At 35.0% G+C, this 26,496-nt stretch overlaps 3 protein-coding genes across 5 annotated transcripts; all 3 read right to left on the bottom strand.

The window, feature by feature from the left end:
- Positions 1-57: 57 nt before the first annotated feature.
- LOC102627386 (protein RNA-directed DNA methylation 3) lies at positions 58-9,963 on the bottom strand. Of its 2 annotated transcripts, XM_052440217.1 has the most exons (19): positions 9,555-9,963; positions 8,413-8,663; positions 8,111-8,266; positions 7,806-7,964; positions 7,610-7,693; positions 6,636-6,703; positions 6,216-6,551; positions 6,063-6,114; positions 5,841-5,996; positions 5,599-5,736; positions 5,393-5,495; positions 5,159-5,308; positions 5,022-5,076; positions 4,844-4,908; positions 4,556-4,625; positions 3,645-3,681; positions 3,489-3,549; positions 1,218-3,395; positions 58-1,151 (listed from the first exon to the last, which is right to left on the bottom strand). In XM_052440217.1, exons 1-19 carry the CDS (start codon positions 9,772-9,774, stop codon positions 331-333), a joined length of 5,160 nt encoding a protein of 1,719 aa, XP_052296177.1. In that variant the 5' UTR covers positions 9,775-9,963; the 3' UTR covers positions 58-330. The 2 variants fall into 2 exon arrangements, with proteins under 2 accessions (XP_052296177.1, XP_006485320.1); XM_006485257.4 differs by having other exon boundaries at positions 58-3,395; positions 9,555-9,962.
- Positions 9,964-10,482: 519 nt separating this feature from the next.
- LOC102612195 (hypothetical protein) lies at positions 10,483-12,649 on the bottom strand. The gene has a single exon (XM_006485285.4). It carries the CDS (start codon positions 12,483-12,485, stop codon positions 10,701-10,703), a length of 1,785 nt encoding a protein of 594 aa, XP_006485348.1. The 5' UTR covers positions 12,486-12,649; the 3' UTR covers positions 10,483-10,700.
- Positions 12,650-19,096: 6,447 nt separating this feature from the next.
- On the bottom strand, positions 19,097-25,882 carry LOC102627686 (protein NUCLEAR FUSION DEFECTIVE 4-like). Of its 2 annotated transcripts, XM_052440182.1 has the most exons (2): positions 25,735-25,882; positions 19,097-21,232 (listed from the first exon to the last, which is right to left on the bottom strand). In XM_052440182.1, the coding sequence occupies exon 2, from the start codon at positions 21,168-21,170 to the stop codon at positions 19,407-19,409; it is 1,764 nt and encodes a 587-aa protein (XP_052296142.1). In that variant the 5' UTR covers positions 21,171-21,232; positions 25,735-25,882; the 3' UTR covers positions 19,097-19,406. The 2 variants fall into 2 exon arrangements, with proteins under 2 accessions (XP_052296142.1, XP_006485321.1); XM_006485258.4 differs by lacking the exon at positions 25,735-25,882 and having other exon boundaries at positions 19,097-21,676.
- Positions 25,883-26,496: the final 614 nt, after the last annotated feature.

Raw genomic sequence — 26,496 nt, 5'->3', positions numbered from 1 at the left:
CACTCAGTGGAAGAAACTAAGCATCAAACATTTTAACTTAAAACATAAAGCAACTCATACACTCGCAAAAGGTAAGTCTTCTACTTGATCAACTCCTCTGTACATAGTGTCAGGAAAACAAGTATCAGCTTTCTGCATATGCCCAACGAGGAGCTCTAAACAAAAGGAGTAGCAGCAAAATGTCATACATAATATCAGTTAGATTTAGGGTTCCGGAAAAGAGACTGTAGTTTTCAGACCCTAACTGTTCAAACAGGATAGAGAAATACCAGTATATACAGCCCTGAGATACTTAACCTACATAATATTATTAATATCAAAGAGTGACGACTACCACCCTCCTTTGCCACTTCCATCATTTCCCTTCTCCCAAGAGCTTCCAGCTGTTTTACCCCAACCTCTGCTGCTTCCTTCTCCAGCATCTTTTGACCGACCTCCATCAGTGGCTACACTTGATTGATTCCAGGACTTCGGTTGATCACTATTACTGCCTCGGTTTCCTGAATCTGTTCCACCATTCCAGCCTGAACCTTGGTTACCCCAGGCCCCAGATTGAGCACTCCCACCAGATCCCTTGTTCCAGCCACCACCTTGGTCATTAGGACCTTTGTTTGAAATGTTAGAATCATTACTGCCTTTGTTTCCTGAACCCGTTCCACTGCTCCAACCTGATCCTTGGTTACCCCAGCCTCCTGATTGAGCACTCCCATTCGATCCCTTGTTCCGGCCAACAACTTGGTCATTAGGTCCTTCAACGTCATTCGCAATGCTAGAATCGTTACTGCCTCTGTTTCCTGTACTTGTTCCACTGCTCCAACCCGATCCTTGGCTACCCCAGCCCCCGGCTTGAGCACTCCCACCTGCTCCCTTGTTCCAGCCACCACCTTGGTCACTGAGTCCTTTCACTTCATTTGTAGTGTTGGAATTATTCCAGCCCGAACCCTGGCTGCTCCAACCACCATCTTGACTGCTAGCTCCACTATTTCCAGATTTCCAAGTGCCTCCTCCTTGGGACCAACTGCCAGCACCATCATTACTTCTAGACCATTCACCACCATTCTTGACCCCTTGGCTACTGTCAAAAGACTTGTAGTCACCTGAGTCATTATTGTTCCAACCACCACCTTGATCTCTCCTTCCACGACCTCTACCTCCAAATCCTCCTCTATCCGAACTACCCCTACCCCCAAAGCCTCCCCTATCTGAACCCCCTCTACCACCAAATCCTTCTCTGTCAAATCTGCCTCGACCTCCATAGCCACCTCTGTTGGTTCTGCCTCGACCACCAAAGCCTCCTCTGTCCGAATCCCCTCTACCTCTAAATCCTCCTCTACCTCTAAAGTTCCCACTGCCCCTATTATTGAACGGCTCCGGTTGATCTTCACTTCTCGAGTTCCAGTCACTTTTCTTTCCCCAACTGGATTCCTGGTGTCCATCTCTTGATCCTGAGTTCCAATTACCTTGTTTTTTTCCCCAACTAGATTCCTGGTTAGCATCATCGGATCCAGAGTTCCAATTTCCCTTTTTTGCCCAGTTAGAGTCATTGCTCTCCCCAGCAACATTTGAACCAGAGTTCCAGTTACTTTTCTTGCCCCAGCCAGAACCATTATTTCCATCTCCATCATTAGACCCAGAATTCCAATTGCATTTTTTGTTCCAATCAGTATCCTTGCTCTCCCCATCACCGCTTGAACCAGCATTCCAGTTACTTTTCTTGTCCCAACCAGAGCTATTATTTCCATCTCCATCACTAGATCCACAATTCAAATTGCTTTTTTTGTTCCAATCAGTATCCTTGCTCTCCCCAGCACCACTTGAACCAGAGTTCCAGTTACTTTTCTTGCCCCAACCACCAGAACCATTATTTCCATCTCCATCACTGGATCCAGAATTCCAATTGAATTTTTTATTCCAATCAATACCCTTGTCTCTACGGTTACAACCATTTCCTTGGTCTCCCATTCCACCAGTTCCTTTCTCTGAACCCTGGTCAAATGATCCTCTGCCATATTGATCACTAACTTCTTGCCCACCTCCCCGGCCACCTCCTTGGCCCCATCTCCCACCTGATCCACGGCCTCCATCAGATTCCAATGGCTTCTCCTGATTGTCTTGTTGATCAGCTTGTTTACTCCACGAGGAGCCTCCATCTCGGTTTCCCCATGATGATCCTCCATTTTTCCTATGTTGTTGATCAGGTTCTTTACTCCATAAAGACCCTCCATCTTGCTTTCCCCAGGAAGATCCACCATCCTGCTTGCCCCACGAAGATCCTCCATCTTGCTTTCCCCAGGAAGATCCTCCATCTTGCTTTCCCCAGGAAGATCCACCATCCTGCTTTGCCCAGGAAGATCCACCATCCTGCTTGGCCCATGAAGATCCACCATCCTGCTTGGCCCATGAAGATCCTCCATCTTGCTTGCTCCAAGAAGATCCTCCATCCTGCTTTCCCAGTGAAGATCCACTGTCCTGCTTGCCCCACGAAGATCCTCCATCTTGCTTTGCCAAGGAAGATCCACCATCCTGCTTGCCCCATGAAGATCCTCCATCCCGCTTGCTCCAGGAAGATCCTTCATCCTGCTTGCCCCACGAAGATCCTCCATCTTGCTTTGCCAGTGAAGACCCGCCATCTTGCTTGCCCCATGAAGATCCTCCATCTTGCTTTCCCAGTGAAGACCCGCCATCTTGCTTGCCCCACGAGGATCCGCCATCCTGCTTGCCCATCAAAGATCCTCCATTCTTCTTGCCCCATGAAGATCCTCCATCCTGCTTGGCCCACGAAGATCCTCCATCTTGAACATCTGAAGAACAAATTCCATCTTGTTTATTCCAAGAAGATCCCACATCAGCACCAAAGGTCTTTGGTTTGTTCCAACCACTCCTCTGATCCTGATTACCTGAATCATCTTTCTTCCAGCCACTTCTTTCATCCATATTTCCTCCTTTTTGTTGGGTCCAGCCTCCAGATGCATTTCCCCAGCTTACAGTTGGATTTTCTGTGGCAAGTGCTGAGCTGTTCCAGTCTGATTTACTTCCACTCGAACCATCTTTACCTTTACCCCATGAGTCTGGTTCATTTTTCTCAGCAGTTTTATCGCCCCAACTACTGGTGGAGTTTCCAATAATTTTCTTCCCTTTGTCCCAAGAGTCAGATTTTTTCCAATTAGCTTGATTATCACATGCATCTTTGTTTTTACCCCAGTTATCTTGAGAATCCTGCAAAGAGCTTCCTGCATCTTCTTTACCCCATCCACCATATGCTCCATTATTAGATTCAATATTCTTTACAGCAGCTTTATTCCAACAATCTTCATTCTTTCCCTCAGCTGCTGCTAAACCCCAGGATGAATTCTGAATTGCATTTACCTTAGAACCCCAAGCAGAATCTTCTTCATCTACAAATTATGACAAAAAGCATGAACCAATTTTCTTTAGCGTAATGAATTCTACGAAATAAAATAATTTCCTACATGGTCCGAATGCCTTACCTTTATTTGCACCATTATCACCAGAACCAAATGCATTTGCTGGATTAGATTCTGCATGAAGCTGTAACAACAGAAAAAACGCATGGTATAACATTTTCTTGACATTTATTTGTGCACATGACCACATATATGAGAGAGATAGAGTTCGGCACTAACCGAAGTTCCAACAACAGGGAAACTAGGCCAAGAACTCCTGCAGAAAAGTGCTTCTCCACATCAGATTACAGGCATAATGCATCAAAAAGAAACAAAAGAAGAGGACTGTGAAGGAAAGCCAATAATTAGTCACTCTTACAAAAAGACAAAATCTAAAAGTCTGATAACAAAATGCCAACTCAGGCAACAGGAATAAAACATGCTTAGTTCGGTTCAAAGCAATCAAAACAAGATATAAAACCTACTAACTAAAGCCTTATCCAGTGATCCTATTACACTGGCCCAAAGTGCACTCAACTTTTACTATAATATTATAACAATGTATTTCTTTCTAATATTATTGCTTTAATGCCTACACGAAGCCTGATGGCTCCCAGCATGAGGCTGGCACAGAGTTAGCAACTTTTCAATTGCATTGTTTATTAAAATAAGCCTTAGCCGTTGGACAAATCTAACTATTAAGGTTTCTGGGCCAGATGATAAAATGGTATGTCCACTCAAATTAAAATAAAATGCATTTACAAAACAATCCACAAAGCCCCTGACCTTTAGATTAATGAAATATGATTGAATAAGCAAGTACAGAAGACACACCAAGTAAAATTATAACCATCATAGTAAGACAAAGAAATTACACCAGCTTCAAGTTGCAGAAATTCAGACCAAAGAAATTGACAAGAAAATCTAAACCATTTGTCTGCCAAAAAGTGACTCACGCATTAACATGAGATCACAGCCAGTAACTTCAAACTGATCACAAAAATCAAAACTCAAACATGAAAACAAGCAACACAAATATACTGCAAGATCAGACAAATATCCACTTTGGACTTTTGCGATTAATCAGAATCCACTCAAAGCATTCAAGCATAGTGATGACAACGGTCGAAAAATGAAATCAATTACTTTACCTTCCAGCAGATGCGCCTCCAGCATTCCACCTATCACCCTCCGCTGATGTTGTTGCTGCACTCATCCAATCTTTTCCCCCACAGAAAGGAACCAAAGAAAGGGAAAGAAAAATACACATCAAATCTCGCAAGTCAAAGACAGGACTCAAATTATGGGTGAAACTTCAAAAATCAACCGTAAAACAGAAAATCCATGCCAAAAGATGACCTTGAACCAGAACTTACACATTGCACATAAAACTTCAGCTCAGAAAGAAATAAAATCCATATTTGAAAAGAGATACTCACCTCCAGACCCGCCTCCAGCTCCCAGTGGATCAAATGGTTTAAAAGAAGCAGACCCCTGATCATCACTTTTGAACGGAAGGAAACAGTCCGTCAGAACAATTTGCGAATATCACAGTAAAGAAAAAGATTTTCACTTGTGCATTGACATAGATGATTCACAAATATAGAAACTGTGTACCTGGTAGAGGTGATGAAGCTCTTCCCACGAACCTCAGCAAGATGCTCACCCTTAACTGCAGAAGAATCAACATATTTAGAAGCACTAGAAAGGTAACGTGTTTGATTATTCACCTCAAAGATTAGATGCTTATCTACCTGTAAGAATCTTTTGCTGAGAATCAAGCTTCACAGTAACATCAGAATAACGTACAGCTAGAACACGACAGAGATACCCCTTCAAAGGACCCACTCGGATTCTTAATGTTTGACCAACTGCAAACATTCCATCCCTATCTCCTCGTTTGACTGCATTTAAAATAATCAATCAGTTACAGATGCATCAATTACAGAATCGGCTTATTTCTGCATCACTAAACGCTCCTAACATACATTCAGTGTTTTGTTCCCTCGCTTGCCATGATCTCTTAGGTGATAAAGGAGACTTTGGAGAAGATGGGAATTCTTCAAAACCAGAAGCACCTGATCCACCACCCTGTGACAAAGTGGAAAGATCATAGAGAATCTGAGTGAAGGATGAGGCATAAAATTAAAAAGGGTTAAATCAGGGACCCAGGATAGTTATTAAGACTACAGACCTTTCCTTCACAGGCTTCAACCTTGGTTTTCTCACAATGCTGGGACTTAGAGCAGAAATAGCCACCATTTTCTGTCTCATTCTCATCATATATAAACAAGATCCCTCTGTAGATTTTCTTAACAATACCTTGCCTATCCTGCAAAGTGAGATTAACTTGTTTAAATGAATTTACACCTTTAATGTACATCAACTATATCAAAAGAACACACAAAAGATCCTAATTGCAGTTAGTGTCAAAACCTTAGATGGACCTTCTGATACTCTGACAGTATCATTAAGGGATATGACCTTCATGGATTGATCTAAAGCAGTAAACTTCATATCAAAGGGTCCATTTTTTAATGTGCGTCGTTCAACAGTTACTACAGCAGGCCCTTCTGAACCTTCTTTCAGAATCTGGAATGTTCAATAACAGGTAAGTGGTCAACAAGACAGATGAAAAAAATATCCTAAGCCATATACCTTGTAATGATCATCTTTCTCCATGCCTACAATAAGACCAAAATCTTTCCGGCTGCAATGCAAAGAACATGAAGTTTAATACAGATCAATATCTACAGGCAGTGCTAACTATTTGCCATGCCAATTAAGTCTATACATGTTCATGTGACTTACCCAAAACACACAAGTTCATACAGTTCAAAGCTATTCTCCAGGCTAGATCCTGATGAGCCCTCCCCTTTATCACCCCCTTTTCCAACTATTGTGGTTCGTTTTTTCTTTCGTTCACCATAAAGCTGTGAAAGCCACTCCAAATCAGCAGATTCGTTGCTCTCAGAAGGCTGAAACTTCAGGAGTTCCTCTTCAGAAGGCACAACACCCCAGCAGCTCAATGAGTCGATAGATACTTTCTTGTATAAATATCCATCCTTGAGCATCATGCCATCAAGATTCTCAAAAACCTTCCCTGTATCACGGTCACGCCTATATTGAATGAGAGGACGGAACTCCCTGCAGAGATGTGAAATAAATAAACCATCAGGACCTTTAACGTCCCAAAATTGAACAGAAATATAAGAGATTAGCAGAAGTTACTCAAGTTCACTAGGACTGATCAATCTTGGTGCTGGAGAATCAGTTTTCTTCATAGCAACTCCCCCACCCTAAAATGATGAAAAAACAATTTCAAACAGACTATTTGGTGCATGAAAGTTATGAATACTTCAATTCAGAATGACCACTGGAAATTTGCAATAGCCAATCCCATTATCACTTCGTAATTATTTAAAATAACCCAAAAATTTTATACCACCTTCCACATCCTAGCCACAAGAAAAAACACCTTTTTCTTTCAGACCTTCAATACAAGTAGTTATTCACTGGTAATCCTCAAAAACAGTATCATGTTGTTAATACCAAGTAATTAACAGACATAACCACATAGAACTGCCTGGCCATATGGTAAGCCTAAAACTGAAATAACCAATGCACCTGTGATAAGAAACAGTGATTGAATGAGGTAGTACAGAATATACTTCCATTCAAATAGACACTGAAATCGCAATAGCCAATCCCATTATTAACAAGAAAATAACTGAAATAACCCGAAAAATTTTGTATCATCATCTTCCACATTCTAGCCACAAGAAAGACCAAAACAACTTTTTCTTTCACACCTTCATTACAAGTAATTATTCACTGTTAGTTCTCAGAAGTATAGTAAAACCACAGCAACTCAAATGATAAAGCACCCATCTGCTTGGACTCCTTTCTAGCATCATCTAAAGCTAAGACCTTTAAATCAAAGAGAAGAAAAGTTTTATCTCCCAGCAAATAAAACACTCAAGACGAACCCCAAACTAGCTTTGAATGGTGAATTCCTACAGATATTTATCTAACCAGACAAAAATAATAATAATAATAATAATCTACGATCTATCATCATGTTGCCGAAATACGAATATAGCACAAAGTCTTAAGTAGTCATATGGTGTATATCAAAAGGTCTAAAAGCAGCAACATCATGAGAAAAATCAGAAAGCAACTTATGCAGAATTAAATCTTATTACAAATTTTGCAGCCAATGCTTGTAAATCAATTCTTGGAATCAGCTTCACAGTTGCTCTTTTCCGGGCATTGTTCGCATACACAACCTACAATAAAGCATTTTACACAAAAGAAACAATTACCAAAATCAGCCAGAAAGAAATTCCAACCTAAATACTTCAATAATGAAACTCCAACCTAAAGACTTCAATGCCTGACCTGTGCCAAATCCCCTTTGTATTTCCCATTCTTCACATAGGCCCATGTACCCTCAGAAACTTCATTGCGTTTAATTTGAGCAGAGAGCAGATGAGAGACTTCATTTTTTGGAACCGGAGCCAATCTAGAATAATATATACCAGAAAGCCCTTTACATGCCTGGATTATAAATGAAAAGATATCCTATTAGTTTGCTGATGAGGGATGAAATCAATAGTAAATGCATCTTAACAACAATACAGCAGTAAACCATTGAATAACAAAAATGATAGTCCATCACCAACGTCAAATGTTTATGATAATACCTCATTAATATCACATTGCTTGTCAGCTTCAATGAAAATAAAACCCTTTATATGGTCAACAGCAAATGCAGAAATTATCTGCATTTTGGAACCAAGTGACTGCAAATCAACAAATTTCTGCATAAGACAGAAAGCTGATTGCCTCTCACGTCCAGCCTGCAACCAACAATTACCAGAGGAACAAAAATGAAATAGGAAATATAAGGGAGTACAGGTAAAGGAAATGAAATAGGAAATATAAGGGAGTATAGGTAAAGGAATGGGTTCAAAATATGACCGAAGAATTACTGAAACAATCATACCATGCATTTGACTTTCCAGATAGTTGGATCCTCAGGACAAGGCATGTGATATTCTCTTTCCAACATTTTTTTAGCTTCATAATCCTCCTCAGCATATCTGATCAATTTGTTACTTTTGTAGCGTTCTTCCATCATTTTGTCAAATTCTTCTTCATCCATCTCCTCCTCTTTGGGAATGAATGGAAGGTTATGAGCTTGTCCCATTTCATTATTCACTTTTGGCTGTGCGTCAAATAATTCTTCCATAAAATCTATTTTCAGTGATGAGAAAAGGAGGAGGGTCAGCTTAAAAGATTAATCAAAATAGACTCTGCAACATCAACCAAACCTCCTCAGACTTAATATTATAATAACATTAATAATAAATAAATAAATAATGATTAAAAAAAATTCCATCAAGAGGTTAAGCCAATTCCACCAAATGATATCTTAATATGCCATAAACTAAAAAATAAAAAGACCACCTGAGGTAAAGCCCAATATCATGCATAAAATTTTTCTTTTCCTTTTGAAAGCAAAGTAACCATATGAAAGCATGAATGTCGTTCCACATCTTACAAATACCCCTCTGATCATCATCATTTCCACCTAAAAACTCCAATAGCGGCTTGAAAACCCCCAAAACCCACAAAAAACACATTAAATGCAAAACCACAAAACAATCAAATGAAAGAGTGGATGAGTAAATATCACCAAACAGCCACAATAATCCCAGAACCTGAATTGCTGAACTGAGAATTACAATTAATTTGACCCAAAAAATAAAAAATAAACAACACATTGAAAACATTTGACCAACGAAAGCAATAATGGAACTAAAAATTAAACACTTTATAAAGAGATACCAAACCAAACCCTAAACCAAAATGCAGACTACTAAAATAATCACATTTTCACCAAAAAAACAAAATCTCAAAAACGACATCAAAAGCCTAGATATTCAAAACAGAAAAACAGAAAAGAAAATGCAGAATCCAAACATAGTAATTAAAAAGCATCCAACAAAAAATAATAATAATAATAGCCATTTTCTCTCAAACAAACTCCAAAACCCTGATAAAATCCACATAAAACACAAGCACACAACATGCGGAGCAAAAAATTAAAAAATTACAAAAATAAACAAACGATCTTCAATATACCGTCATCGGCGAACCCGCCGCTGTTGTCACTCTCGTTGCCCACCTCCTCCTCGTCATCGTCGTCGTAGTCCACGTCAGCGGCGTCTTCGACGAACTGAAGAACGCTGCGGTTCTTCCTCTTACGGTTATGAGGCTTGACGCCGCTGCTTCCGTCGTTCCGCTTCCTCTTGCCGTAAGCGTCCTTGCCTACGGCGACGGCCTTGCCTTTGTCGGTCGCCATTTCCGGGTCACACACAATGCGAGGGGGTATTTTTGCCGAGAAATTGAAACTCAAAAAATCATCGGAGAGACGAGATTTTGAAAATACGGCTGTTTGGTTTCCTTCTCTCTGATTGTTACTGACTGACTGTGCGTGAACTGCTGTGGAAAAGTGAAACTCATACTGCAGGTGAGGTCATTTCATTTACTCGTTTGGATACGTGGCATTATCTTTGTGATTTTACGATATTAGCCCTGGTATGGTTCTGGTCTGCTGTGTATATTTATTACCATGCCAAGGGCAAAGCGTGGAGGTGGGCATATTTGGTTTTGTTCTCTGCGCGGAGGAATTGCGACCCAACTGACAAGTGCGAATCATTAAAAGACCGGAAAGTTTACAAAAATTGCCTGATAAAGTTTCCAAATTTTCATAGTAACCCTTAAATAGTAAAATGGTGGGACCAAGACTAGTAGGCTATTATTTCTTAATTTCTTTTGGAGATTTTTTTTTCTCAATTAATTTATAATTAAGTTAATTCACATTTTTTTTTCTAAAAAAATAGAAATAAAAAGTTAATTCACATTTTAAATTTCAATGTTAGAATGGTGGGACTAACATTTTAATAATCAATTTGGTGCTTAACACAATCTCAGTTGAGTGAAATTTGAGCAAACTTCATTTTCCAAATGGGTAGAGTTAGGTTATCTATATATAAACAAGTAAAATTACAAAGCTTCTTGGACATGTATACTTGGCGATCAATTTGTACAGAGCCTAAAGCTAATGGAAGTTTATTAATGAAGTCCAATACAAGCTTAGCTTGTTGGTATAATAGATACATAAGAAAATTAAGATAAACATCATCAAATTAAAATCCAAAAATAAAATATATATGAAGAAAAAGAAAATGTTCTAAGTACTCCTGCTGCTATTGATGAACTCCTTTGTTAGGTATTTCCAGAAACATTCTGTTTAGCAGCCATTTTCTTCTCATTAGCTGCTGCAATTTGCTCTTTAAATTTCTTGTAGATATCACCACTATAATATCTACGAGTTCTCATCACCAAAATAAATGTAATCAGAGCTCCAAAGATGTTAACACCAGCAAGAATTGTGAAAGAGAGCCTGTAGCATTGCCTTCCAATGCAAGTCAAATCTTTCACCATTGCCCTTGTCATTCCTTTCTCTGCAAGTTGCTTCATTGCCTCGCGGTCGTAAAGCCTGCCAACAACAATCACATTCAGCACGTAAGAACCCAGAGGGCTGGCTAATTGGCCGCAGTTGAATAGAGTTGAGTAATATTTGAGGCCAAAGAGTTCTGATATGATGATAAAAAGCAGTGTCAATTGTGCCCCGTATGAAAATCCCACGAGCAATGAGGCAACGTAGACTGATCCGGGCTTAGGAAACGCGATCAGAACATCGCCAACGGCTGATAATATCAATGAGATGGCCATGATCAGAGGGCGAGGGACTTTGTATTTGAGGAGAATGATCTCGGAGACAAACCCGGCAAACACTCTGCCAAAGTAATTCCATATGCTCACTAATGACACAAATGTGTTGATTGTGTGCTGCGGGTAGCCTAATGATTCACCAATTTGGCCTAGATTGTCTATTGCTGTCAAGCTGCAGCCTAGTCCACAAAATGTAGCCAAGAAAAGAATCAACATGTCAATGCTCAAAAGCGCTTGTAAAATCCCATAATCCTCTCCTCTCTTTGGTGGCTTAAAAATGTTGCCACAGCATGGTGTTTGATCAGGTTCTTGTTTCTTGTTTTCAGTCTGCAGGGTCTGTGAATGATCAGATTCTATCTCTAATATTTCAGATTTCGTAGCAACTAGGGTTGTTTGTTCGAAAACAATAACAACAGCAGAGGCAGGTGTGGGTTGTTTTCTCTGCTGCCAGGCAGCAAATTCTTCTCTGAAGGCAATGAAAAGTGGCAAGAAAACAAAAATACAGACAGCAATTGCACTTCCAATGTACCCCACGTGAGGAAAATGAGCTTGTTTTTGAGCAATTGTCAATCCCATCAAACACAAAGCCAAAGAAATTGTAATATAAAGATACTCATAAAACACTTTAAGCTCATTTGGGTGAGAAGAAACCTTCAAGGGCCTAATTGTATAAACAAAAACCAACGAAACCAAAGCAGGAAGCCAAGCAATAAGCAGAATCATAGACTTAGCATCATTGCCGTAAATTGCAAGATAAATCTGAGTGAACACGGCACCACTCAGCCCCACAAACCCTTTCATTAGCCCCAGCATCATCCCTCTACTCTCAGGAAAATTCTTGACACACGTAACAAGCGAGCCAGTGTTGGCAAAGTTCTGTGAATTGGCACCAATGCAAATGTACAAGCACATCTGCCACACTTTCGGCTTGGCAATTTTCTTCATCACGGCAAGCCAAATCATGAAATACCCACCAAAGTTCATGGCGGAGCCGACGAGGAGGACCAGCCACGGCGGTGTAACTTCGGCTAACAGGCCTGAAAGCACCCCGACGTTGGCACCAAGGTCTTTGCACGTGCTCAAAAGATTGAGTGTGGTTTGATCATAGCCTAATGTCGATTTTATTTCCTTGGAATAGGTGCCGAAGAGGTAAGTGGCACCAGCACCGGCCATGATTAAGAATGAAGCAAACATCATGAACCATCTCCCTCGCAACACTTGCAACAGAAAGCTGCAACATTGGCAATGGCCATTGCTTTGATGATCAGTAGCCATAGTTGTTGTTGTGTGTGTGTGTGTGTGAAGTTTTTGTGATGACAAAGAGAGACGTGGGTTTAAATTAACTTATGTGGGATATTTATTTGTAGATAGTTTTGATTAAAAATTTTATCTGTTGAGAAAAATACGGTGGTGAGATTATGATCATGATTTCCAAAATAAGAGGATAATTGTTGCTAGACGGAAACAAATTAAAAGTGTCATTCAGATGTGGATAATGATCATTAATAGCTCTTATACAACTGGAAAGCATGCAGGCATCCTGTAGGCACATTTCTGTCAAGTGCTGACATAGTTTACTGTTTACACGTTTCTTGGATATTTATTCAGTGCGTGCCCAATTGATTTGAATCTACTTACACTCAATGACAAACCTGTATATTAATTCTATTTATATAAAATCATTTAATATTCTGGCCCCCCATTTCAATTTTATGTGAATATTAAGTATATTTTTAATTTATTTAGTACAAACATAATCTTTTTTTTTTAAATGTTAATTATAGTTCAAATATAAATAAGCATAAAGAAATATGTAATCAAAATTCAACACAGATAAGCTCAGGTGAGTTCCAAGATTAATATAAAAAATTGCAGAAAATAAACTGCTACAGCCATTTCGAAAAATTTAAAAATATACACCAATATTAAACTGGATGAAATACCCTCGTGATGATTTCTGGAACCTCCTGCAAAGGTTGGTTCAAATTTGAATTGTGATCGGTTGATGGTTTCTTCTATTTGGGCTAAGCAACGAGTTCGACTATTGGCACCCCTTCAAAATACTTGATGAAACACCTTTTGAATATTTACCATTTTAATCTTCATTCGAATTACATCTAAGTACAATGTATTATGTCTAATTAAAATGAAAAATATTTTAAAAAATAATTGTTGAGCTTACTTACGGGATGTAGATTTTTTTTTAACACCTAGATTAATAATTTTATATTAATTTGTAAATTTTTTTTTTTCTATAGTATCGAACAATCATTCGAGATTCTTATTACTGAACATTATTTGCACTTCGTCATTATCTTTACAATAATCAAGCAATATTGTAAGGTTCCCATTTAGTTTAGCGATGCCAGAAGTAATGCAAAGAAAAAAGTGAAAATTTTGTAGATTTTTTTAACTTAATTTGGAATTTGTGAAAAATAAACATTTTATAACTACGACCCGAAGATTTTAGAAATTTTAAAAGTTCCATATACTAGAAGCAGATGTAGCTTTAATTTTTTTTTTCCCCAAAGTGGACTTTGATGAAAAGTTGGGAATAATAGTTTGTTCAAAATATCAAAATCCTTGTATTATTGCAAATTAAAAAGTAGTAGATAAGAATATTTTTTGTTTTTTAATGCCAAAAATCTAAAGAGCAAGGGAAACAAAATTCCCGTCAATATGGCGATTAAAATGAAAAAGAAAATTGAAAGATTGGGGGAATAGTTTTATTGAGTTAACAAGAGGTAAATATTGTCATTGGGAGGCCTTTGAATATGTAAATATGGTTAAAATAATTTTGAATTAGGCCTCGACGTGGCCCAAATGAAACAGGCTGAAAACTTAAAACGATTTAGGCCTGACTAGGCCCAAAGCAGAATCCAACTTGGAGAGGGCCTCAAGGATCAAGTTCTCTTCGGCTGAATTTACTGTCATTTCAGTTTTCATGTTGGTCATATCCATATAGAGACTGGGCAAGAGACCAAGACAATTAAGAAGCGTGAGTATTCTTTTACTCAATAAAATGTTTGATTCATTTATTTTCTTTCGTTTTATTATCTTATGCTCTGTTGCAACGTTTTTGTTTGTGTTAATGATAACTTTTGCTTCAAAAGACAAATTAATATCATATTTTTTTTAATTTTTTTCTCCGTGAATTTATGCAATTGTAATTTGGTAATTAATATGAATGCATAATGCTTTTTTTAGTTATTATGATGCTGTGAATAAGGCAATTTAATACGACATTTTTGTAGATATATCAATTGAGGGAACAAGAAAGCTCTTCAAATTCGTTGCTTGAATCAAATATTTGCAAATAACAAGTAGCTTTCTGAGAATTGGAGAAGCAAAGAGTTATGATAGATGTGGCTTTTTGACTTGGTTAATTGGCTTTTTGAATTCTTTAGTTATGCAATAAGCAATATCATATATTATGATTTTATTTTATTTGAATTTATACTAAGCGAATAAATACTTTTGAATTTATACTAAGCGAATAAATACTTTTCTATTCTTTTTTTTTTTAATTTATTCTTTATCGTTGTTGAATCAAGTTCTTGGTTGAAATTTTTTAAATAACCTCGTTCTGCCTTCAAATTTTTGAGTGGCTTGGAAAATAAAACAATATCACATAAGGAGAAATATTATAGAATACAAATAACTTCAAATATGAAGAAAAAATTAGATGATTTTCAGTTCATTCAACCTTTTCCTTTTATTTTTTATTTAGTTCCTTGACACATTTCTTTTTTAAGTTTTTTGTCACGAAGATTTGAGGGAAAAAAAATAGAGAGATTAGAACAATAAATTCAGTAATGGGCGTGTTAAATTATAATTTTATTTCTTCTTAATCGTTTTTGTGCTTAACCGGAAGTTAATATGTTGTAAGGAATTTACCGCAATTGAAAGATTAGAGAGAATCAACTCATCAAGTAATATTTATTATGGAGATAAAATAGGAGGGCAGAGAAGAAAAAGCAATTAATAATATTCTGTGGGCCCACAAATTTTTTATTTTGTTATTCATGAGAAACAAATAAAGTATTTAGGATTTAGTTAGGATGAATAATATTTTAGTTCAGGATTATAAAGTGTGGGAAATATTTGGAAAAATTTTTAAATTGTGGGGTTTTAAAGATTTAAAATTTAAAGTGCTTAAATCGCACGATTTATATATTTTTTCGAACGTTTCCATACTTTAAAATTTCAGACCGAAACATTTCTATAGTTAGGATTTAATATATATTCTTGTGTCAAAAAAGAGGGGCTCCCTATCATCGTAATAATAATAATAATAATAATAATAATAATAATAATAATAATAATAATAATAATAATAATAATAATAATAATAATGATTCTCTAGGGAGGATGTTTTTATTTTTTTAAAATGAGGACACTACTAATAGATAAAAAAATACAAATTTCAATGTAGTAATAGACAAAAACACATAATCTCTAATGTATTGAAATATATATTTATTTATTTATTTATTTTAATGTGCATCCTTACTTTAACTCTTACTAGAGAAGGTATATATATGTGTGTGTGTGGTGCGTGCTTCCTTTTTTTTCATGCGAATACACTTTTGAGCCGTGTGATTTAATAAAGTCAATTTTTAATACTATTAAGATGCACGACTTTATAGTGTATTAAAAATTAACTAATTATTGTTTATATACAAACTCCTTGGTTAAAATATTATTTGGTTATGCCGAAAACACTTTCAAATATTCAAAGCATGGTTTACGAATTTTTTGTAGTGTTTAATTATAATGAATGTAATAGTTAATGATTCCATTACACAATACCTATGCATTTAAAATTACAATACCTCAATTCAAATTTACCCATATTTTAAGATGTTGTTTTTTGTCCCATACATAGCCAAAAACTTAGTGCATAAAAACTTTGTTTTAATGGAAAATCATCACAATTTCTTTTTGCTCTTAGGTCTAATCCGGAGGCTTCATAGTTGCTAAATTTGAGATTTGGCTCCATTAGTATTATTACTTTTAAGTGTCTTGGAAGATATCTCTAATGAAAATGAAAAAAAATAAAAATAATAAACTGGTTTAAAGCTGACTGACTGATAGATTTGCGAGAATATCTAGAATTATGAAAAACAATTAGCTAGTTGTTGGCATTGGATCCCCATTTTTGTCTTCAATTTGTAAATTTTAAATTCAACCCTTAAGTTCATAAGAGCCCTAGTAATTAAACACCGTGCCCATTTATTTATTTCCTGGATTTGATTCCAACACGGAGAGTGCAGAATCTGTAAACCAAATTGTCCATATTTTATTTAGTTTTATTTTTTGATTTTGACCACGAGGTATCCTGGGGAGGGTCCCAACTGTGGGAGGCACCTTTAAGCCTGTTGGGGAAAAATTAAGTTTTTAAATTTTTATAAAACCTTTTAAGGCCGCTCTCATATAATATATAAGAATTTGTAATCTAGAAATCGTACCTTGAAAATCCGAGTTGGCTTTTTCCGCTGAAGTGATTTAGGCTCCTAGATCACGATCTGCTACCACCACTCCTGTTAGATCACGATCCGTCACCACCACGCTTGTTAGATCACGAACTGTCACCAATGATTTTCCAGGTTATGACTCAGGTTCGATCTGCACTTGACGTGTGGGCGCCTTTATCACTACCAAAGCAACTAGTACGAGAAAATTTTTCTCTCAACAATAGAGAGAAAAATTTTATTCTCCGATTTGTATAAAGTGGTTTCTCCCTTTTTCTTTTGAGAAAATAAGCCTTATATATCTCCCTTTAGTGAAAACCCTATACTCCAAATAATGCTCAAAATAAAACTCACGTTACTTTTCATTTAATAGGGGACCCACCATATAAAATAACATAAGACCCCTTACACATAAGCTAATTAAATGGAGCCTCCCACTAAATGATATATTTAGGCTTTTGACCCAAATAACTAGTTATCTTACTTATTAGTCCAGTAGTGGTGCAGTCAATTAAATGAGCTAACCCGGAGATCATTTGGGAACATACAATAGTGGCTATAACAATTAGGCATGTAATTAAACTAGCCTAATTATTTAATTCCAAATCTACTCTACTAAAATATTGGAATTGACCTCCATAATTGTATGCTCGAATAATAATTCGTCCCAAGCCACATTGATTTCTTTACTGCACAATCCTTTGTACCACATCATTAATTAAATCGATATCTCAACTGTCCAATCAATTTAATCACATCTTATTCCTTGATACTTACTGGTTTTCTCTAATGATCATTTTCAACATACTAAATATGTTGACATACTCTGGCCAGTGAATTCTATGATCAAGTGCCGAAAACCCATCAAGAGATGTGTTGTACAAATTCTATATTATTAATCCATAACTCCAATACTCATAATTGCTCCCACCAAGATACCGGGTAATCTAAACTACAAGTACGTGTCATGCCCATTGGTAACTCAAATGGAATAACAATTACAATCATGAAATCATAATTAACTCAAGATTAAGATTACAGTAAAATCAATACTTATGAGATTTAATAAGTCTGACAGTTATTACAAAGTTAATTAAATCTCACATGTGATCCTGTTCAATGTAGTCGTACTACATCAATAAATTCATACATGATTAAGACAAATCATTCAATGAATTTATTACAGTCTATACCTAAATAAAGTGCCCAACTTTATTTATCAACTATGAACTAAATTTATTTAATCATAAGATAACTTGTTTTTATGTCTTCTGTGAATCCACATGGTGATCACATAAATACATATAATATGATTAAATGGACTTTAATCCAAATATTAATGCAATTAAGATAATTGAATAAAATACCTCATTTATTTTATTAATCGGAAAAAATGTTTATTACAATTAAATAAACACATATGCTTTTAAAGAGCATATTTTCCTAACAAAGCCCGTACCACAACTCAGACTAGAAGCCCCCGTTCGAACCGAGAGGCACATGTTCTCCCAACAAAGACGATTTCCCTGCGACTCGAACTTGGGAGCAAACCCAGTCAAGCCACTTAAGGGGACTCCATTGCTAGTGGAGCCAACACTTTGTTGGTTTTATTTAGTTAACGTTAACTGATAATTAATCAATCACAAGCCACACTTGAAAGTAGTTGGTCAAAGCTTTTTACTTATAGAAGTGCTTTTGTAAGAGGCATCTTTCTTTTTTCCATTTAAAAAAAAAATTATTGAGATTAATTTGAATCAAAATGATGTCATATTAAACTTATTTTCGTTACTATTTTATCACCGCTTTGTAAGTTTACCATATTTCATATCATTTTTGGAGCAAATTCAATCTTTTCTTTTTCTTTTTTTTTTTGATAAGGAATCATCATCTTCATTCATTAGAAGACTGGAACAAATATAGAATGTTTTCCAGTCCATAGTTTTGCTTGCTGTTTGATTTCAAGGATAAGAAGTCACTGGTTTGAACTTTATTGAAATTGAATGTGCCAACCAAGTATTTGTTGAACTGCCATTGAAGAGTTGTAGCAGAGCCATTCCCATCAATGTTACCATCACCAACTTGCTTCTCACGTAGGCCCAAATTCCAAGCTGATATTTTTTTTATAAGGAAGCTGCTACCTTACAATCAATGTAAGGTACAGTTCTCTCTACTAGGTCTCTCTACTAGCTTCGAGCTCAAAGTCAAATGGGACCTCCAGCTCAAAATATGAGAGGCTGTACCTTTGTAAGGTAGCAAAGTCCTTTTTATAAAACAATTTTGTTTCCATGCCAATAATCGAATATACAAATTGCTGTCGTCAATTTGACAAAGAACTACTCTCGTTGGCAATTAATGCACTTGCCGTACCCCAATTTAGGGGGCCCAAGAAGAAAGTGGACAAAGAAAAGTCAGTATTCTGGACCCCCTTCAGTTTTATTCATTTTTCCATAACAAAAGCCCTAATAATTTTCTTCAATAAAACAAGAAATGGGTAACTTTTTTAACTACAGCGCAAACATCAAGAAAAGAAAAATCCAACAGCAAATTTTGGATTGCATTAGAATTCACATTGGATTAAGATCAAAATTAAAAATTAAAATTATTTCCTGCATAGTTTTCTGTATACGAAGCTACATATCAATCTATTTCTGCAAGTCAAACGCCGATAATTGATGATCTTGCAAGTTGCCATTCAACAATCTGCTTCTGCCAAAAGTGCTTTTCATTTGCGGTTGCCATATTGTTCTGTTTTCGTGTCCATCTCCACCTCATCTGCAGATTTGGCAGCTGCTTCTCTGAACTTCTTGTAAATGTCACTCTTGTAAAATTTCTTAGTCCTAAGCACCAAAATAAGTGAAATAAAAGCACCAAACAAAGTGGCAGCTGTAATGATAATGAAAGACAATTTGAAACACTCAACTCCAATGCAAGTCAAATCCCCCCCTTTCTTCCTTGTGATTCCTGAAGCTGCCATTTGCCTCTTTGCTTCTTTATCGTACAAATGCCCAGCTACCCTCACATTAAGCAGATATGACCCAAGTGGGCTAGCTGACCCACCAAAATTGTACAAGGTTGAGTAATACTTGAGCCCAAAAAGTTCAGATATGATGGCAAAAACCAACGGCCATTGAGCACCAAAACAGAACCCTATAATAATTGATGCTACGTATAACCCACCGGGGACATTGAAGGCAATCAAGAGATGTCCAATGCATGACAGTAACAAGATTATTGTGAGCATGAGTGGTCTAGGAAATTTGTACTTGGCCAAAAAGATCTCGGAAACAAAACCTGACACCACGCGGCCAAGGTAATTCCATATGCTCACTAGTGAAACAAATGTGCTTATGCTTTTTTTGGGGTACCCTAGTGAGCCTCCGATCTGACCCAGATTGTCGATCGCCGTTAAAGTTCCGCCGACGCCGCAGATTGTGGCAAAGAAGAGGATTAGCATGTCCAAGCTGAAGAGTGCTTGCAGAATTGTGTAGTCTTCACCTCTGTCTGGTGGGCTAAAACATGTTGTCCAGCATGAAGGCTCTTTAGAACTACTAGTACTGCCGCTTGATACTTCCTCTGGCGCCGCGGCGACGGAGACAGTTTGTTCAAGGTTGCTTGATGGTGAATGCACCTCTTGAGATGGCTTCTCAGTGATTATTTCCACAGAAGGATTGTTAAGTGCCATTTGCTTGCTCTTCCATAGCTTGAATTCCTCAATTACAACAACAACAAGTGGGAAAAAGAGCAAGAACATGACAATAGCAGCACTGACACCGTATTCACTCCGGGTGAAGTCTGTTTGTTTTTCAACTATAATTATCATCATCAAGAACCCAGCTAGGGCTAACGAAATGTAAAGGAAATTGTAAAACACTTTGAGCTCGTTTGGCTGCCGAATCACTTTCAAGATTCGGATAGTCCTAAGAAAAGCAAAAGAGATAGCAGCGGGGAGCCAACCAATGAACAAAATCAGAGACTTTGTATCATCACCATACAAGGCACGATACAATTGAGTGATGATGGCACCACTCAAGCCAACATAACCCTTCAAGATTCCAAGCACAACGCCTCGGCTTTCAGGGAAATTCTTGACACATGTGACGAGGGAGCCCGTGTTGGCAAAGGACTGTGAATTTGCACCAACACAAATGTACAAACACATGTGCCAAACTTGTGGCCTGGCTATTTTTTTGGTCACCGCTAGCCAAATCATGAAGTAGCCAAAGAAGTTTAGGACTGCCCCGAGGACTAGCACCACCCATGGGGGTGTGATTTCGTTGATGAGGCCGGAGAGAATGCCGACGTTGGCGCCGAGATCTTTGAAGAAGCTGAGGAGATTGAGGGTCGTTTGATCATAGCCTAGGGCATATTTAATGTCACCTGAGTATAGGCTAAACATGTATGTTGCACCAGCTGCTGCCATGATTAAAAATGATGCGAAGACCATGAACCAACGGCCGGTGATGACTTGGATGGCAAGGCTCTTCATGTTGGCAGGAGTGATAGAAGCACCGCCACCGCCAGCTCCGGCAACGCCTCCACCGGGACCCGCTACCACCATTTTTATGGGAATAGTTTGGTTTAAAGAAAGATACTCAGGCTTGTTCCAGGGATCGAGAGTTTTTGGGGGGATTATAAAGTATTTATAAACACAGAGCTTGTGCACATTGTGTGTGACGAGAGAGAGAATATAATAAGTATGAATAAAGACTTTATAGTTGACTTGATGTGGTTTGTTGGAAAGAAAGATAAAATTAGGATTAAATTCAATAATTTTATATACGGAATATATAGATTCTTATTTTAATATTGAGAGTAATAAATTTTATGATGATCTTATCCATGGAAAATTGTTGGAGGGTGTGTGACGATTTCAAGTTAATAAGATGGGATTTGATTTAAAATTGTTAATGTGATGAATCTTAATCATGTTATGGATTTACGTGGAAAATTAAACACATATAGATTTTATTTTCTAACAAATTACTTAATTCATAATCAATCTTTTTTAAAAAAAATTGTATATGTTACTTCCTACCTAACTAAAATAAATTGTATAAATTTAAATTAATCTATTGTTCTCTTTTAATTTCTTATTGATTAAATATTTTTATACTTAAAATTACTTTCAAATTATAATTTGAAATATATGTTATTTCAGCCAATGATTAACACTAAAAAACTTATCACCCATATAATTTTTTTATTTGTGTGTAGAGTAATACTAAAATTGAAAATAATTAAAAAATAGCACAATAATACTTTGAGTTTTAAAAATAAAACAAATCAAATGAAAATTGAGAACTTAAAAAAGTGTATCTAAAAAGAGGGACATTTTAGGAAACAAAATGAATATAATTAAAAAAGGAATTTTATGAGGAGATCAAAGGGGTGCCAATAGTCCAACTCTTGGAAATAAGATAAAGGGAATTTGAGAGAAAATCATCAAGCTTTTCTTTAAGCTTCTGTCGGCTATTTTACCTGTTATTGAAATTGTATTTTTTACAACGGATGGTGGCCTATTTATAGTAAATAATACTTACAGTAGTTAAAAATAAAGCAGTGCAATTCGGTTCTAATTAATTTGTATGAACCGAACTATTGTTTAAAGAACATCAGTGAAATGGATTATTGCATTAACTGTAGAGGTGAAAATCACTTTTTTCCCACAAAATAATCACAGCAAATCAAATATTATCGGATATATATCTTTTATTATTTAAAATAAGAAGCTTTTGCATCCAGGAAAAAGAATATCCAAATTCTTGAGGGTTGTGGAGTGTAAAAGATTCCTAGCACGAATCATTGGTTCATGATCTTATCTTAATACTGACAGGTACATTACACGGGAAGAAACTATATTGAGATTAATTTATTAGCATAATGGCATTGATTAGATTAATTTATTGTCTCGAAAATTGATGCTTGAATGAAATAACCATAATCTACAGTTTAGATATTGTGAAATGATTAAATGTTATTAATTTTTGTTGATATTCTGCGAGATTGTGGGGTATGATTACTCAAAAAATTATAGACGAATTCTGAATTATGATTTTCTCTTAACTTCTAAAAATTTTGTACAAATATTTATCGATAATAATAAATGATATTTTTTAATATTAACCATCAATTATCCACATAAATTTTGCTGGAGTTCTCAAGTTGGACATGATGGTAAGAGAATCTGACCCTTTTGTCAAAGTTCCTCTCGCATGTGGATATTAAAAGGATCACTATACCAAGTGTACGTGGCAATTTTTAAGCCGTTATTTCTTTATTTTCTCTGCTGACTGCTGTGATGTGTGATATTATACATTTTCTAACGCACATATACTTTTGGCACTGACTATTTTCAATCAATTAAAAATATTTTTAAAAGACATTATAACCTTAAATATTTACCATATATAGATTTATATCACGTAAGATAAGATATATGGATTTAAACTTCTCCAGCTAAATTAAAGTTAATCAATTTTGATAGAGTCATTATTTATTTAGAATCTCTACTTGATATATGTTTATGATGCCGTGACGGCATCATTACCATAATTAAATATAAATTTATGTAAAATTTAACATAAAATTTGTGAATCAATATTAACTGTAAAATAAAATATAAATTTTAGAATTTGAACATAAGACTTGTCATTGGAAGGGAAAATAAATAATTTAATATAAAATCAATAAATTGGTGTATTTTTGGTAACATTAAGTGAAAACTAAAACATAATTTTAGAAATAGAACGTAAGACTTGTAAATAGAAAGTAAAATAAGTAAATTAGTAAATTGATGTATTACTGATAAACAAAACGAAAACTTACAAATCTAACATAAAATTAACAAATCAACATTAACTGTAAAATGAAACATAAATTTTAAAAGTGGAACATAAAACGTATAAATGGTAAAATAAGTAAATTAACATAAAACTGATAAATAGATGTATTACTTGCAAAAAAATAAAAACTTGTAATTATAACATAAAATTAGTCAATCAATGTTGATTGTAAAATAAAACATAAATTTTAAGAATGGAACATAACAATTGTAAATGTAAGGTAGAATAAATAAATAAATATAAAACTAGTAAATTGATGTATTACTGATAAACAAAATAAAAACTTACAAATATAATATAAAATTAGTAAATCAACATTAATTGTAAAATTGTTTAATTTTAGTAATAGAACATAAGACTTGTAAATGCAATATATAATAAGTAAATTGATATAAAACTGGTTAATTAATGTGTAATTGATAAATAAAATGAAAACTTTCAAATATAATATAAAACTAGTAAATTAACATTCACTGTAAAATAAATTATAAACTTTGAAAATGAAACACATGACTTGTAAATAGAAGGTAAAATAAGTAAGTTAATATGAGAGTGGTAAATTATCGTCTTACTAGTAAACAAAATAAAAACTTGTAAATGTAACATAAAACTTATAAATCAGCATGACGTGTGAACTACAACATAAAATTTACATATTACACCTAAAACATATGAATAGAAAGTGATTAACACTGGAAAGTGTAAATTTTATAAATGTTTAAATTATCATTTTTTAACTTTAGTATTAATTTATGCCCTCACACCTAATAAATTATTTTAATGCTCTCCTAACATAATTTTATGTTAAATTAATTTTTAGTATGTTAATTTAACCTTAATTTTATATTGTAGACATATTTCAAGAATAAAGAGGAAATCGAAGCGAAGCTGAGAGTAGAAGACAAAGAAGATGAATTTCATTAATTAAATTTTAAAAAAATAAAAGAAAAAATGGAGCCAATCGATGAGTGATAGTCAAGTGGCAGCCGTCACTTTTAACTATCACTTATCTCTTTTTTTCTTTCATTATTATAATAATAAAAATTTAAAAATAACAAAATAAGAATAATAAGAGGCATTGACTACCTATAAAAGAAGAAGTGGCAGAGAAGGAGAAGAAAAGGAAGACAAAAGATGAGAAAACAATTTCTTTTATTTTCTTGTGTAGTTAATTTTCTTGTAATTATTTTAGGTGTTTGATAAATAAAATGAAAATTTTATTTGTAAATATAAGTGGTTAATTTTTTAAGTTAAGGTGAAAGGTGAAGCTCAAGAGTTTAAATTATGGAATTAATTGTTCTTTCAAATAAATTCAGATTGTATTATTTACATATTATTTGTTTTCACTAGTTACTTTCATTTTATCTTAAGAGTGAGACTATTGGCACCCCTCTAAATACCTCTTAACACCCATTTAATTATTTTACAATTTTAACTTTTATTAAAATTACATAATAAGACAATTTCTAATTAAACCCCCACTCAAAATCAAATAATTTTTTCCCCTTAAAAATTCCTTATTGCTATTGGATTTGTTAATAGAATTATTGCTATTATCATTGACATAAAATCATTCCTTCCTCTTAGATTTGTTCCATTATCAAGCTCTCCACATAAAATCATTGCTATTAGATTTGTTAATAGAAGTCATTTCATAAAGGTATGTAAAATTTTGGAAATTCAAATTATGCTGCAATATCTTTATTATTGGACTAATTTTTTATGGTTTTTTTCTACAGGTGTTCATGCTTCCAGCTTTACCTATTCCTTCTATTGCGAATGGTTGGATCAAGTATCATGAACCATGTACAGAAGGCTGGGCAACACTGTACGAAACTAATATAAGTGCTTTTAAGGACTTGGTGTTTGAAATTACCACACAAAAAACAATTGATCTAGCTAGTCAATCACAATATTAGACAATTTTGAACCATTTTAATGGTCATTTTATTCGTCTCATATTTTTAAAGAAAGACTTTGTAAAAGCTAGAATTCTTTATTTTATTATTACCAAAGATGATAATCTGTCTCCATTCTTTTTGTTTTTATTTCTTTTTTAACATTTCCGAGTTTACTCCAACTGCAAATTAATTTATGAATTATGATCTAGATACTACAAATTGCAGTAATGGTACAAGTGACTATAAATATTAAAATATCAGCAGAAAAATAAAAAATAACTTGATTAAGAGACAAAATGAATAGTACCTGAAATTGGAATTCAGCAGTCTAAAAATCAGTAAAGTTACTTTTTCATCTTATTTTCTGGTGAGGAATTATTAGCAGCAGCAACTCATCATCAACAAGCTTTAGAGAAGAAACCGAGACCTATGAGGAAAATTAAGATTCAGAAGCTTGTGCTCAACATCTTGGTCGGTAAACCAAATTAACACTTGCCCTTATAATTACATGCATGGTAGCCAAGTGTTTGTGAGGTGTCATTATACAATGAATCGTCATGCATTGGAGTAAAGTGCGTGCTGCAGTGCTTCAATGATTTGCCATATTAAGTGCTTGCCATGTATAAGTTTCGTGGAGTAAGTTTTTTTTTTTTTTTTTTCTCTCTCTCTTTTTCTCTTTTTAATAGATAATTAATTGTTTCAAAATCTACAATGAAGGGATCAAAAATTAAACAATGGGATTTATAAAAGCAATTAGAAAGTGCAATGTTTAGGGAGATTCCAAGAGTCTCAATGCAGAATTTAGCGTATAGTTTGGAAGAAGTAAAATATCCTGCTAAATATGAGAAGAGTTAATAATACCTACATTAATTAAAATATATCCGCACAAAATTACCTTCGTAATAGATATACTTGTAATAACATTTTGCTTATCATGTTTTTTTACCATATCTAATTTGCATTATTTTACTCTCCAAATTAGTTTAAACCACGTCTTTAATCTAATAGTAATAATAATTGATTATATTTTTCCTAAAATGAAACTTGATTGCTAAGACAACATTTTTTT

This window comes from Citrus sinensis, chromosome 4 (genome assembly GCF_022201045.2).
Source record: "Citrus sinensis cultivar Valencia sweet orange chromosome 4, DVS_A1.0, whole genome shotgun sequence".
Classification (NCBI taxonomy): Eukaryota; Viridiplantae; Streptophyta; class Magnoliopsida; order Sapindales; family Rutaceae; genus Citrus; species Citrus sinensis.
The sequence above is the reverse complement of the archived record's forward strand: the minus strand, read 5'-3'. Positions and strand labels throughout refer to the sequence as shown.

Coding starts and splice junctions, on each gene's coding strand:
- LOC102627386 (XM_006485257.4), bottom strand. CDS start 9,774: ATGGCGACCGACAAAGGCAAGGCCGTCGCCGTAGGCAAGGACGCTTAC. Junction 5,737..5,840: donor TATCAGAAGGTCCATCTAAG/GTTTTGACACTA, acceptor CTCACTTTGCAG/GATAGGCAAGGTATTGTTAA. Junction 4,909..5,021: donor AGCTTCATCACCTCTACCAG/GTACACAGTTTC, acceptor TCCGTTCAAAAG/TGATGATCAGGGGTCTGCTT.
- LOC102612195 (XM_006485285.4), bottom strand. CDS start 12,485: ATGGCTACTGATCATCAAAGCAATGGCCATTGCCAATGTTGCAGCTTT.
- LOC102627686 (XM_006485258.4), bottom strand. CDS start 21,242: ATGGTGGTAGCGGGTCCCGGTGGAGGCGTTGCCGGAGCTGGCGGTGGC.